Source organism: Anomaloglossus baeobatrachus, chromosome 9 (assembly GCF_048569485.1).
Source record: "Anomaloglossus baeobatrachus isolate aAnoBae1 chromosome 9, aAnoBae1.hap1, whole genome shotgun sequence".
In the NCBI taxonomy this organism is placed as follows: domain Eukaryota; kingdom Metazoa; phylum Chordata; class Amphibia; order Anura; family Aromobatidae; genus Anomaloglossus; species Anomaloglossus baeobatrachus.
Genome location: NC_134361.1, coordinates 218,899,284 through 218,914,091, shown reverse-complemented (window position 1 = coordinate 218,914,091; position 14,808 = coordinate 218,899,284). Strand labels below are relative to the sequence as shown.

General features: G+C 46.7%; 2 protein-coding genes across 2 annotated transcripts; one reads left to right on the top strand and one right to left on the bottom strand.

The window, feature by feature from the left end:
- The first annotated feature begins 4,157 nt into the window (after positions 1-4,157).
- LOC142251900 (olfactory receptor 10C1-like) lies at positions 4,158-5,105 on the top strand. The gene has a single exon (XM_075324949.1). The coding sequence runs from the start codon at positions 4,158-4,160 to the stop codon at positions 5,103-5,105; it is 948 nt and encodes a 315-aa protein (XP_075181064.1).
- Positions 5,106-7,098: 1,993 nt separating this feature from the next.
- On the bottom strand, positions 7,099-14,487 carry LOC142251899 (extracellular calcium-sensing receptor-like). Its single transcript, XM_075324948.1, has 6 exons — positions 14,369-14,487; positions 13,293-13,581; positions 10,627-11,451; positions 9,557-9,766; positions 9,346-9,469; positions 7,099-8,015 (listed from the first exon to the last, which is right to left on the bottom strand). Exons 1-6 carry the CDS (start codon positions 14,485-14,487, stop codon positions 7,099-7,101), a joined length of 2,484 nt encoding a protein of 827 aa, XP_075181063.1.
- Between the last annotated feature and the right edge of the window lie 321 nt (positions 14,488-14,808).

Sequence of the window (14,808 nt, the reverse complement as noted above, 5' to 3'; positions counted from 1 at the left end):
CCACAGCCGGCTGCAGTTTTTCCCCTTAACAGGTTGGTGGTTTCTGCCTTTCTCCTGCACCTCGCTTGTGTAGAAATCACGACTCCTATACCTGAGCAACGGTAGTCCGCTCCCCGGCTTGCTATGTGTCAGGAGAGCCCTCTTTGCCCGCAGACGCTGGCCCCTCGGGTCTCTATGCCTTGGCGGTGGCTTTACCCCTATGGTTGGGCTGTTGTCTTCAGTCGGGTCTTATGTGGGAAAGGTCCTAAAGTCCAGTCCTCAATCAGTTGATTTGACTCAGCCCAGTTGTTTCTAGGCCTCGTACTGGGTCTGAGTACCCCTCCTGGTGCTCCGGTGTTCAATCGGTTCCCCGGTTCGGTACTGGCGGGCCACCGCCCATCCCCGATCCCTACGGTTCCACCGGCTGTAATCCCAGCTCCTGCAGGCGGCCACCACCGTCTGCCTCTTTGCCAGAGGTGACTGGGCTCCATCCCAGACACCTGGTGTAGACTTTGGCAGGCCTGAGCACAGGTATGCCCTTGGACTTGACTCCACTGCACTCCACTGTCAAGACTAGGCTTCAACTAGACTACTGTTTTCCCGCCTCCTGGCCTGTGAACTCCTCGGTGGGTGGAGCCAACTGCCTGACTCCACCCCCCCTGGTGTGGAGATCAAACCCGGAGGGTGGTGACAAAGGTTTTGTAGTTTGACTGCTGTCACGTTACTAAGGGGGGGGGGGTTGTGTGTGTGGGACCACCTGGGACGACCTGGCTAGTCCAGGGCGTCACATTCCCCCTTGGTTTAATACAGACCGGCCGCGGGCTGCCCGTCCACCATCGGTTTATTTTGTGCTTTGAAACTGTAAAAGATTAAAACAGGTTACAAGTATAATAACTTTTATATAAACTTCAGAAGTATTTTAAATCTTCCCTTGCGGGAGGCACATTCTTAAACGTTGCAAAACATAACATTTTTATTAACACGGGAACGGGACCGGGTCCTTTAGTCACCCACCCAAACAAACCTAGCCTTGATGCTGCCCCTAAGAAACGGGCAGCATCTCTTTTCCCCAGTCCAGGAACGGACCCAGGTGTTGTTTTACGGGACGGGTACAGGGTTTCACATCTGTTTGTCTCTCAGAGGCCCCACGTCCAGGGGCCCCCCGACCCGGAGGATCGCCACCGGTTGCAGTAGTGGCGGGCCTCGGCCATCTCTTTCCCGCAGGCCCATCCTCCAGTCCGCCTCTCCGGAGGTCGTGAAACGGGACAGGCCGGTCAAGGGATTATTTACAAACCCAATCGTTTTTGGGGTGGCCTGCAAGTTCTTGACCTTGTCTCTCTTAAACGGGGCAAAAACAAAGTCCCAACGGGAACGGGCAGTATGGTCCCAATGGGGACTGTGTTCAACTTGGCAGCCAGGATCCGCTGCCTACACTCCTCATCTTCTTCGTATTCCTCCTCCAGCTTCACATCAGGGGTGTACGGTGGGGGAGGGGACTGGGAGTGCGTCAGATTTTCACGACGCGCCCTTCTCTGTACGCTGAGGGCAAACCAGCCCCTCTCCCCACAATGCCGGGTGTATGTTGCTAGTTCTCCGAGTTCCAGATCCCAATCCGGATGGCCCATAGGGAGGTGAGGGTATACGACCTGACGGGAGACGAAGATCTCGGCCTCCAGGCCCGGTACAAATATGAACCCCCATCCTTGCTGGGGGTCAAACCGCCGGACCTGGCCCTCGTACCTCGGGCCCCGCACCCGATATGTGGCGCTCCTCAGATTGTCCTTTTCTTTAATGGTCCGGGCTAGGACCTCCGCCTTTTTCTTCTCTCAGGCTGCAATCTCCCGGCCCAGCTGGCGCTGCTGCCGCTCCCAGTACGGCGCGTCTGCATGCTCCCTTTGTGCACGGGTTGGGCCCAGCCGGAGCTCCCCCATGCCGGCCACGACTGGTACCTCTACTGGGGAACTCCGCTGTGTCGCGGCCTGCTGTGTTGCCTTGCAGCGACAACCCTGCACTACTTCAGCCGAGGCCTGGGTTCAGGAAGCGGCCAGCTTTACCTGCTGGGCGGGTCTTTGGATCTCAGCCGCCGTCATCTTGGCCGGGCGGACTGCCGGGGCCTTGGCCTGCCGGGGCGTGGCTACTTCCAGAGCCGGTGGATCTTCTTTAGTAACGGGCACTTTCCACGGCAACGGGATGGACTCCACTGTCAAGACTAGACTTCAACTAGACTACTGTTTTCCCGCCTCCGGGCCTGTGAACTCCTCGGTGGGTGGAGCGAACTGCCTGGCTCCGCCCCCCTGGTGTGAACATCAAACCCGGAGGGTGGTGACAAAGGTTTTGTAGTTTGGCTGCTGTCACCTTACTAAGGGGGGGGGTGATATACGGCTCGGCATTGTGCTTGGTGATGTATGGTTCAGCATTGTAGTTGGTGATGTGAGGCTGGGTCCAGTGGTAGCAGCTTTACACCGTTCCATCTGATGCTCGGCATTGTGCTTGGTGATGTATGGTTCAGCATTGTAGTTGGTGATGTGAGGCTGGGTTCAGTGACAGCAGCTTTACACCGTTCCATCTGACGCTCGGCATTGTGCTTGGTGATGTACAGTTGAGTCCAGTGGTGACAGCTTTACACTGCTTGGTGATGTACGGCTGCAGCTGCTCGGCCATGAAGCTCCCGGCAGGAGCAGTGTTTGTGCTGATGTCACCAGAGGAGGTCTGGACTCTGCAGTTATGGGGTCAGCAGAGCGGTGGAAACTTTTCTGCCCTCTGCTCCTCAGCACTCGGTGACCCTGCTCTGTAACTTATCAATGATCTCTTAACCGCCAGCCATTGTGTTACTTGTTAGTAAAAGCAGACAGCATAGCGAAGGGTTGGACATTATACAACAGGGCCAGGGGCAATGGGGCTAAAAGAAAAACCTGAGTTCAATTATTAGGATATGTGCCTGATATTTTTCTCCTTATAGTGTATGTGATTTATACTGGAGGTTCCCCTTTTACATTCTGCTATACCTGGGATCATTAACACTTCAGACTTTAATATTCAGATCCAAATCCCTTGCATCGCCATAGAGGTAGCAATATAATTCTGTCTGAAACCACCACTAAGGGGAGCACTTCACATACTGTAATATTATTGAGGTCAGTGTGTCACTCCCCATACTCCGTCCAGTAATGGGTCTCTGCGGGTGTTTGGGTTTGGGTAATCTTTGAAGGCAGGTTGACTCTGAGTCTCACCACTCTTCTCCAGCTTCCCATGGCCATCCGTTTGTATTGGGCTGGCAATGTGATCAGTCCCTCCCGATTTCATCAGGCCTTTTTAAAGTGGATCCCTACTCTTTTATTGGATACCACCTGGTGAGTAAGGTATGGATCCCATCTGTTTCCATTGACTCCTGTATTTAGTCTTGGTCCTGACTTTGCCTTTCTCCAAGGCCATTTGTCCAGTACCTCAAGTTTGGCTCACGAATCCTTATCTTTGCCTTCACTCCTTGCTTCGTTTCTGCCCTGCTCTAGTATCTGTTGTCTGACTCTTGGCTGTGACCCACAGCTTCACCTCTGATTACCCGTTTGCCTTGGACTCTGCATCCCAACTCGTGTTGCCGTTGGCTTGAAGGACCAACATTTCAATTCACTGATACCGGACATGGACCACAATGTAGACACTGAATGAAGGAAGCTCCCTCTAAAGGTGGTTTCAAGCAGGAAGGTTAACTTTTAAGATGGTTGTTCATCACACCCCACCAAAAAAAAAATTGGGTAAAATTGGCTAAATAAATCATACTCAACTTATCAATCCCACTCCATCCAGATCTGGGCCCTTCTGGTCTCTAAATTTGCTTTGTCAAATCCAACACAGACATTTGGCTGCATCTGACAATGACTTTCGGGCAGAGGTGATTGTCAGCAGCAGTCATATGTGTGTGCAACAGGATATAAAGAGACCAGTGGGGAACTAGGACGTGTGGGAACCGGTGATCGATAAGGTGAGTATGACTCATTTTATGTTTAAGATGTATAATCGATCCATGGATGTTGTGATGTTTCTGTCCAAGCATGGGCCTTCTTCAAATATTCGGATTTCTGGTAGTACCAAGAGTAAGATGTTCTTCATGAGCTGAGGTGTCTCCATCTAAGGTGATGCTGTTTATCCTGCAGGGTAACGGTAGAGGTCTGATTGACATTATGAGATCAATGATGAACCATACGGCCGTGACTGACTTTATCATCCTTGGCTTCTCAGCTTTCACAGATGTTCGTCTTCCCATTTTCTTCTTCCTCTTCTTCGTATACTTGGCCACCCTGATTGGTAATGGAGCTGTTGTCTACATTGTGCATACGGATCTCGCTTTGCATTCCCCCATGTACTTCTTCTTGTGCAACCTCTCCATCTTAGAGACCATCTACTCATCGGTCACCATGCCAAAAATTCTGGCAAACCTTCTATCGAAGGAAAAGAAAATCTCATTTCTTGGTTGTGCCTTTCAGATGTTCTTCTTCTTGTCATTGGGAACCACTGAATGTCTTCTTCTGGCCGTCATGGCCTTTGACCGTTTCACCGCCATTTGTAGACCTCTTTATTATAGCTTGGTTATGAGTGCTCAGAACTGTTGTCGTCTTTCTGCCTTTTCGTGGTTGTCTGGGGCTCTACTTTCCATGGGGCAGACCATGTTTATCTTCAGCCTACCCTACTGTGGACCAAATGTCATTGACCACTTTTTTTGTGACATACCACCAGTCCTGAAGCTTGCATGCTCGGAAACATACCTGAATGAGATTGCTATCTTCAGCGTTTGTGTGGCCATCCTTCTGACACCCTTCCTTCTCATTATAGGATCATACACCCGGATCCTCTCAACTCTACTGAAAATGACCTATGTGGACAATCGAGGTAAAGCATATTCCACTTGTGTATCTCACCTGACTTCCGTCACCCTTTTCTATGGTACAGCTTCTTTCATGTACCTTAGACCTCGATCCCTGTATTCTCTAGATGTTGACCGATTTCTGGCTCTCTTCTACAGTGTGGTGACACCAATGCTCAACCCTCTTATCTACAGTCTAAGAAACCAAGAAGTAAAGGCTTCATTTTTTAGGATATTGACTCGAGTTCACATGTTATGTAAAAAATAAAAACTTTAATATTTTCAAAACTCATCACTGGCATTCTCAGTATTTGAAGTGGACTCCATCAACCCAGAACATTGAGGCATGAAGAAATTAGATAATAATATTTGCCTTGACCTATGCTTTGAACCTTCAAGAATATTGAAGCACGAAGAAAATAGATTGACCTATGTCTTGAGCCTTCATGATCTTATTGACAATTTTCTCAATAGAAAGGATGTGAAACTTGGAGAAGCAGTCCCTTGTATAGGAGATAAACTTATCTATCACCAGCTCTACCTAGGTAGCTACAGATAGGAAAATGGTGTCGGAGGTGGTAGGTGACCTGAACTGGTGGAATCTTCAAAAGATGGTTTCTGCAGCGGTATATCAATTATATGTTTGGGTTTCCCTTCAGATGTCAAAGATGGTTGACGAGCCGTTGAATTCGATACACACTTAAGAAGATAGAGATTTTTTCACATATTTTTCCTTTTATTTCTAAAATTCGCAAACGTCATACAATCCTCAGGTATGAGAAAGCCTACAACATGGGTACAATTTCCTATTGGACGTAAGACAAATTGGGGGATTTGAAAATTGTAGCATTCAACCCTGCTAATTAATCTTTAGGCCCTGTGTGATGCTTGACACAACGGAGTGGCGCTGGAATCACTAGCGTACAGAGTGAGCAGAGAGAAAATCAGACAAGCCGGGATTAGAAACCAGGACACAACAACACACAGGGAGCAGGCAGAAACAAGGTCAAGGTACAGACCGAGGCTCAGGATACCGGGAGAGTACATATGGGACACAGGGAGCAGGCAGAGACGAGGTCAGGCGGAGGTCTGAGGTCAGAAGCCAGGAGGTAACAACAAGGAGAAGGGGGGGTGGGCAAAGCAGAGTCAGTAACAGTCCAGGGTCGAGTAGTCAAGATCAGAATCAGGCACAAACAAGAGCTGAAAGCTCTTACTTCAGAACCAGGCAATACGACTGGCGTCATTCCAGGTGAGCATGCTCCCTGATAAAGCAGAGCGATTACCCGGAATGAGTAGCTTATGAGCAAGTCCCTTCCAGCACCAGCAACGGACCCGGTGCAGAGAAGTAACCCGTCCACAGGAGTGCAAAACAGCCGAGAATCTCAAGGCAACAGGCTCTGCGTGAAGCATAGCAGCACGTCACGGCACACAAGAAGCAGCGCAAATAGGAACTGTGACACCCTGTTCACATGTGTGATATTCTCGTACGCATTCTATCAGAGTTTTATTCACACAGATAGAACATGTCCCCAATTTAGTCAATAACTTTTTCATAGGCCTAGTCTTTGTACAGGCTTATAGTCACCCCCCAAAAAATGTAGACATGTTTGACTTTGACCCAATTTGGGGGTTGAACTCCCCCATTCAAATGAATTAGTCTGCCCCCCCAAAAATATTGATGCCTTCCCAATTGCATCAATCCACAACCTGGTATTCACTGTCTAACATTAGGAGAATTTTAGGAATCCACCATCAAGAGAAATGACCCAGAAATTCAGAACCAAGACACACATCAAAATGTGTGAATAAGATCTTAGAGGACCTTTGAAGAAGAAGAGCGTAAAGGGGTTGTCTACTTTAGAAAACTCATAGAATGATAGCGTTCGAAGGGAGCTCAACGGCCATCGGTCATTTTTTAATACACTTTTTGGGGACTTTGAGTTTGCGTTTGGAAGTCCCTCATTTGGGATCTTGACCAGTTTGCTAGAACCAAGAGCATCTACAAAACGTTTTGCTCATTCTGGAGGACTTACCATGTTAGTACACTACTATAAATTCAATGGAAACCATGTAGTACTCCATTTTACCTGCGGGAGTGCTGCAGGGAAATCGAGCACTGGTTCCCAGACTATAACTGATCCTTGGCAATTCTTATAACAAATTGGGATTGCTTCAAGTCGACAAGCCCTTTAAACCTCAGTGATGTCTAAGGTCAACTGCACCTCCATTCTCCTTGCACATTACATATACATATCTCTTTATTATCTTGTATAATGTTTTTTTGTGTTTGACATTAAATACTGCTTGGTGTTCATCGATGGCCTTAAGACAATTATATAACATTTTGGGCCAAAAATGCAACAAAGAAGCCCAAAACTAGACAATAACATAAGAAAAATTTCAACAGCTACTATATATTTGCCCTTAGTACTGAGATAGGCAGGAATAAAGTTCAACCAGACACTAATGAAGGTCAACATGCTGAAGGTAATGTATTTGGCTTCGTTGAAGCTGTCCGGTAAGTTCCTGGCCAAAAAGGCAACAACAAAACTGATTGTTGCCAAGAAGGCCAAGTATCCGATGGTGCAGTAGAACAAGGCAACCGATCCCACGTTACATTCTAAGAGGATAACACCGATAAGGACTTCATAGTTACGTTGTACAAATGGAGGGAACCATATCTGCCACACCAGGATAAAAATTCCTTGGGAACAGGTGGCAGTAGACACAACAAGAATGGCCAGCTTGGACCCAACCAACACCCTCAGATTACCTCCAGGTTTGGTAGCTTTGAAAGCAATGACTACTATGATGGTTTTGGCTAAGATACAGGAAATACACAGAGAAAATATCATTCCAAAGAGTGATTGTCTAATTAGGCAGGTCAGTTTTACGGGGCAACCAATGAATACCAAAGAGCAGAGGAAGCAAAATATTAAGGAGAGCAGTAGGACATAGCTGAGGTTACGATTGTTGGCTTTTACCACCGTGGTATTCCGAAACTTGAGAAATACAATGAGCACCATCATTGTGGTGAAGGAGAAAAATATGGATAATGATGCCATCACCAGACCCAAAGGTTCCTCATAGGAGAGGAATTCAACAACTTTGGGGATACACTTGGTTCTTTCTCTGTTTGGCCAAAAATCTTCTGGACAACTGAAACAACGAACAGAATCTGGCACATAATGAATAAAAAAAAACATTAATAGTTGAGTATATGGACAGTACAATAATTTGTTTAAGGCGTTGTCTAAATCAAGGACCTCCATTTAGTATCCTCATCTAATATTCCAGAGTGGAGAGTGACTGGATCCCTGTCTTGCCCTGGAGGACCCAGTATGTTAATATTTCACTAGACAATTTCAATGAGAACAGTTGTAATGCTGTCATGAGTGTATTTCGCTCGGGGAGAGCCCGAATGAATCTGGTGTCAGAAGGTCACAGCGCCTTGCCGCTGTCAGGTTCACTACCGTTATTTGATAACATCTCCTTCCTTGGGATGCTGTAAATATTAAGCACAATTTCCTTGCCTGGCTGCTGGCTGTAGCTTCCAATCTCAGGTGTGGCTCTTTGGGATTACTCCCCTTCCCTATTTAAGTCATGTGATCTGATCGCATGATGCCTGTGATAGAAAGTGAATCCTCATTTCTATGTGGTCCACTTTAGAAGGAGGCTGCTCTGGAAGACGTTTGTCTTGTTGTGTGCAGCTGTGGTGTTTGCTGCACTGAAGCCTCCTGGAGTGTTTTTCCTTTCCATTTCTATTTCCCTTGTTTGTATTCATTCCCTTGTGTTTCTGTATTGTAGTGGCGAGTCTAGTGATCTCGTCGGCCTGCACACTAGCCAGGGTGAGTGTAGGCCCAACTGAGGGCCTAAGGAATCCCGCTTGACAACAGGTTGCAAGAACCTGTATAGGGACACTATGGAGCTCCAGAATCAGCTTCAGGTGAGTTCAGGAGGTGCCCCCTCACCCCTCTTCCTAGCGGCAGGGATCTCCATTGTATGGTGACCCCGTGTTCCCTGTGTGTTGCAACATCTTCTGGGGGCTTACCAGGTACTAGGTAAACTCTACTAGTCACGTGCGTAAATGCTGTGGTGAAATTGAGTACTTTTTGTCAAATTACAACCTCTTAGTGCTGACCTAAGCATAATTATCATTCAGGGACTCTTCTAACAAAATAGGATCCTCTTTTTGGCTGACATCAAACCATATTTATGCTACAACCCAATTAGGCACAACCCTAAATTTTAAGTCATTAGAGGAAATAAGGCCTCCATACACATTAGACTAAAGATTGACAAACTCTACGGGATCATTTAACAGTCTAATGCTTTTGTTCTTCGGCAGATAAACCAGTGGAGTCTGGCTGTGTCTGTCTCAAAGGGAACACAGAAGCACTTGGCCAAGCTGAGGGAGTCAGGGGAGATTGCTCTTGGCCAAACTATTCTTTGGCTGACCCCTATGCTATGCAATATATATAACATGAAAATTGAGATTATAGACTCACTTGTTTCTATTGAAATCATTGACTCTGGGCATAGAACACAGTCAAAACAACAGACTGGTTGACCATTCCGGGGCATTTTCCAGTGTCCTATGGGACAAGCGTCACTACAGACAGATAACGGTATCTGAAATTATATGTCATAGTAGATTTGAAGTTTCCATTGACTATAATACATTTTATTATGGAAAATCTTCTAGGAAATTGAATTTACCTTTCCTCTGGCCCAAGTGATGGCGCTGTCATTAATATGAAATAAAGCAAGATAATCCTTAAAGGTCCCAACTTTCAAAAATTGAAGTCTGTTGTCTTCTATATAGGAATTTAAAATGTCAAAGCTCCCGTAAATGTCTCCATTACCGTTGAACGACACGTCTTCTCCGGCAGTATTCATAAAGTGAACCCTCTTTAGGTATAGAAGTAGCTGATTTTGGAACAAATTGGTACATTTTTGGGTTAATATGTAATAGGTACATCAATCTCTATAGACTTACAGACTCATCTTCATGGCTTTTGGTTTATCCATTGCCTTCAACTTAGCAGAAATGAAGGACAGTGAACACACCCAAAGTTAAGTTTGGTGGTGTCACGGCCCTGACTTGCGGTATGGCTCCTGCGCCGGGATCTTCTGCTAGGTTCTCCTGCGTGTGCTCATGTTATTTTCTGCCCTGTGATGGGCCGTTCCCTGCACCACGTTGTTCGTCGACTGTGAGAGCGGTTAACTCAAACATGCCGCTTCCGGGCAGTTGACCTCCTTTATCTGGGGAAGTTCATGGCCGGAGCGGCGCCAGTCATATTCCCTGGCTAAGTTGCAGTATGCGCCAGTCTCCTGGTTATAGTGACTGATCTTGGTACTCGACCCCGGACTGACCACTGACTTGCCTCTGACTACTCCCCTCTGACTTCTCCGTTCCCGTCTGGCTCCTGACCTCGGCTTTCTCCCTGACTACTCTTTTGCCTGCCCCTTGTGTTTATACTTACTCTCCTGTTACCCGACCTCTGGCTTGTCTGATGACCTCTCTCCTGTCTGCTCCCTGTGTCTCTTTGTGCCCTCTCGGTTCTGACACTGGACTGCCTGACTTCCCTCAGCCTCTAGGTATCCCCAGTGTCACCTAGTGTACTACCTGATTACTGCATATCTCACTCCTCTGTGAGAGAAACATTATAGCTAGTGCATGGTTTGGGACCATGAAAAAGAAATTTAGGGGGGTCACATATTTTTGCTCAACACATATATTATATTTTCATGATGCTAAAATATAACATAAGAGAAGGAAAACTTACCTGCCATGGTTGTATGTAGTGTCTGTTGGCACAAGATTTTCCAAGGAAGGGTCCTTCACCGGGTCTGCAGTCCAGTAAGTTGTGCAGAGCATGAGCAATGGCATAAACGGCATTATGGGCCATGTACACGGAGTGTGATCTGGGGTCACTGAATTCTGCCACTTCATTGGTCACCACCTTCTCCAGTCCTGTGCAGGTCTCGTTGCCTTGACCTTGGTGGATACTAATACTATCTTTGGGCCAGGAGCAATTAAATAGCACCTCCCAAAAACTTTGGACACATGGCATTCTTGGGTAGTTACTGGGATGGAAAGCCTGTAGGAAATTGGAAAAATTGGGAGGGATTTTTCTACTCCTTGCAATTCCTATGGTGCCGTTAAGAATAGTCCAAAATTGCTTTTGGATAGTTGTCGTGGTGTACCAAGCCTCGGTGCCAATCCATAGTTTTCCATTGAGGTTTTGTTGAAGGACTTCCTGAAACATCAAGAAAACTTGTGCATTATTGCAGTAGAGGATGACCACTCTGGACGTTGATCGTCTGAGGGTTTCTATCGCCTTTTGGATTCCATTATTGGTGAGGCTAAAAGTGATTGTTTCAAATAATTCAATGCAAATACCGTTCATGGTGGCCTCTCTTCTGAATTCTATGGCTCCTTGAACAAAGTAATCTGACGAGGAAGTGACAACCCCTATCCAGGTCCAACCAAACTTTTTACACAGAGCTATTAAAACTTGAGGTTGGCTCCTGATGCTTACGGTAGTCCTTAAAAATGACGGGAAGTCAATTTTGTTGCTCAAGGATGGTATAGACGCTGTGTAACTGACCTGAGAATGTTCATGGAAAGAAAAAAAATCTAATTATTGCCTGCTAATTAAAGAGATATGGTCAAGAACAACCTGGCCTCTTAGGTAGGACAAGATTGAAACCAATAAAAAATGCAGAATCCTTCAACTCTTAGGGGTACTTTACATGTTGCGACATCGCTAGCATCGGCTAGCGATGCCGATCGCGATAGTACCCGCCCCCGTCGCACATGCGATATGTGGTGATTGCTGCCGTAGCGAACATTATCGCTACGACAGCTTCACACGCACATACCTGCTCTGCGACGTCGCTGTGACTGCCGAACTATCTCTCCTTCAAGGGGGAGGTGCGTTCGGCGTCACAGCGACGTCACCGCGACGTCACCAAACGGCCGGCCAATAGAAGCGGAGGGGCGGAGATGAGCGGGATATAACATTCCGTCCACCTTCTCCCTTTCCTATTGCCGTCGGGGCGCAGGTAAGGAGATGTTTGTCGCTCCTGCGGGTTTACACACAGCGATGTGTGGAGCTGCAGGAACGACAAACAACATCGTACCTTCAGTCGACCCGACATTATGGAAATAAACGACGCTACACAGATCACCGATTTTCAACGCTTTTGCGATCGTATATCATCGCACCTAGGATTTACACGTTGCGATGTCGCTACCGGCGCCGGATGTGCGTCACTAACGAAGTGACCCCGACGATATTTCAGAACTTTGACTTTTTACCAAATGGGGCAAAAAAGACTAACGTCTTCAGTTCATCTGATGAGAGCATCAGGCACGTTACTGCGGTACTTTACATGTACTTATGTATTACCGCATTTTTGATTTTATAAGACTCACTGGCTTATAAGACACACCCCAAATGTAGAGGAAGAAAATAGGAAAAAATAATTTTTACTGTTAAAATGAGGGTCTGCCTTATAAACCTTGTGTGTCTTACGCCTAATGCTTACCGGGGAGAAGCGGCGGTGGTGGAGCGGCTCAGGAAAGTCACAAGAGGCAGGGTCAGCGATGCTATGGGCTCATAGGAGGGGGTGATGCGGTTCAGGAGGGTCAGCGATGCTGTGGGCTCAGAGGAGGGGGTGTTGCGGTTCAGGAGGGTTGGCGAAACTGCGGGCTCGGGAGTTTTGTGGCAGTGGAGGGCTCCATTGATCAGCCAGTGGGACAGGGTATTTTGGTGGCGGGTGCCATTGATCTGACTGGGGGCTCCACTTGACGAGATGGACTTTAAGAAAATTGGCGCCAAAGTGGCGTGTATGCTGATAGGACTCCGTGACCATTTTCTTGAAGTCCATCATGTCAATCTGCGCTCACGCCACCTCCGCGGCCATTTTCATGAAGTCCATCTTGTCAACCGCGGGCAATTCAATAGAGCCTGCAATCAGATCAATACACCCGCCGCTGAGACACCCCGTCCTGTGACCCTCCTCAGCCGCTCTACTGCACCTCCGAGCCCTCAGTATTGACGACCCTGCCTCATATGACCACGCTGCTCTGATAAGCCATATCCGTATTGAAAGACGCACCCCTATTTTACCCCCAGTTTTGGGGAGCAAAAGTGCATCTTATAATCCGGAAAATACGGTATCTTGTTACTAACCCTGCTACATCATGTTATCAACTCTGCTACATCATTTTACCAATTCTACTACATCGTGTTACCACTTCTGTTGAATCATTGAAACAACTCTGCTACATCATGTTAATAACTCCACTATATGGTTGTGAGAACTCTGCTACTTTGTGGTAATGGCTCTGCTTACCCAATGATTGCTGTTAAAACTTTGCTGTATCAATCATTACTATTCCAGCTCTACTACATTCTCTACTACCCCTAGGTTGTCCACCTACTTGAGGCAATCTCCATAGACCCAGCACTCTGGCCATTGCCACTGATGAGCTTGATATGTCTCCGATGACTGCCGGTACAATAGGCTGGGTTCCACATCTATAATTTGGGGGTAGGTTCCCATCACTTGACATTGTCTGGAATATTGCTTGAAGGGAAGCCGATTCCGAAAAGCAAGAATCAAAAATCTTGAATCCCAGAGTGATGTTGGGTAGAAGATCTGGATTTTGATTCACTTCTTTGACAGCAAAAACTAAAGCCAGGATGGACTTGTAGAGTTCTGAGTTGAGCCTGAAATATACAATTTCGGTTTCATCATATGTTTGGTCAGACAAATAGCCTATAAATGGCCGATGCATCTAATGTTCTCCTCCCTGGTCAGCCCAATCAGGGGCAGTATTATAACAAAATATGCAACCTGGTTAGGCCATTGTATTGCCTCGTGTACACACCTGCATTATGGCTGCATTCAACTTCCAATATGTATGGAGCATTAATGCAACATTCATACATCTATATCAGATGGGCCTAGGGTGGCCCAAAGACTCATCTTCCTAAAAAAAAGACACCAAGATTATCATTGGGGACCACGTTAAGATCTTGCAATTGGAGTCAGGAGCGTCAAGTTACACATCCAGGACCTACTGTAGCCCAAGAGTGATTTCTGCACACTCCCGAGGCATATTGTGAAGGAACGTCAGATAAAAATATTGGGACAATAATAGGGGCAATATTTTGGCACTTTCAAATATTCTTTCTGAAGTTAAACCCTTAGCCCAAGTGTTCACCATTGTGATTCTGGGCTAACCTTATACAAATAGAGAAAGACCTTTGGTGGACCAGCCCTGGTTGTTCCCGTCTCCTTTCCTACTGAGGGGTGAAATCTTATGGAAGATTAATCTTATCCAAGAAACCACAATGTTAACAAAGGAGGGAAGATACCGAAGATTATGGAGAAGTCAAAGAAGGACAAACACAAACCCAACCATTTCATTCCCAACACCACAGTTGAAGGCCCACTTTTATCTTTCAATGAATACCACCAAGCTTCACTGAGAAAGCAAACACCAATACTCACATATCACACGGACGTGGAGGTGGCTCTTTAGAGAATGTGTCCACGGGTTGAGTAAATGATGTACTGACCGGGTTGATCATTCCCAACATAATTTCTCCGTTCTCTGTGTAATTGGCCATAGCATGGATGGAGAGTGAACAGCTCAATTTTAACATCCCAATGGGGCAGAAGAACAGAGTCATAACACACAGATCAAAAACGAGATACATCCTGTACCTGCCAAGACAGACATGGTCAACGTTAATAGGTATTAAAAAAGATGCAAGACACTACACATCGTCAATCTACATTCAGGGTCTACAGTGAGCAGAATACTGTTACGGGCAGAATGGCAATGATCGTTCCAGCCGGGACGAGGATGTGAATCCACTGGGCCACGTATCACAGGCTTACCCTGGAAGGGCATGACTAAGTGGCTACCTGGTCTTCTCTAAAGCCTC

Coding starts and splice junctions, on each gene's coding strand:
- LOC142251899 (XM_075324948.1), bottom strand. CDS start 14,487: ATGGCCAATTACACAGAGAACGGAGAAATTATGTTGGGAATGATCAAC. Junction 13,582..14,368: donor CCTCCACGTCCGTGTGATAT/GTGAGTATTGGT, acceptor TGTATATTTCAG/GCTCAACTCAGAACTCTACA. Junction 9,767..10,626: donor ACTACATACAACCATGGCAG/GTAAGTTTTCCT, acceptor TTCCAAAATCAG/CTACTTCTATACCTAAAGAG.
- LOC142251900 (XM_075324949.1), top strand. CDS start 4,158: ATGAGATCAATGATGAACCATACGGCCGTGACTGACTTTATCATCCTT.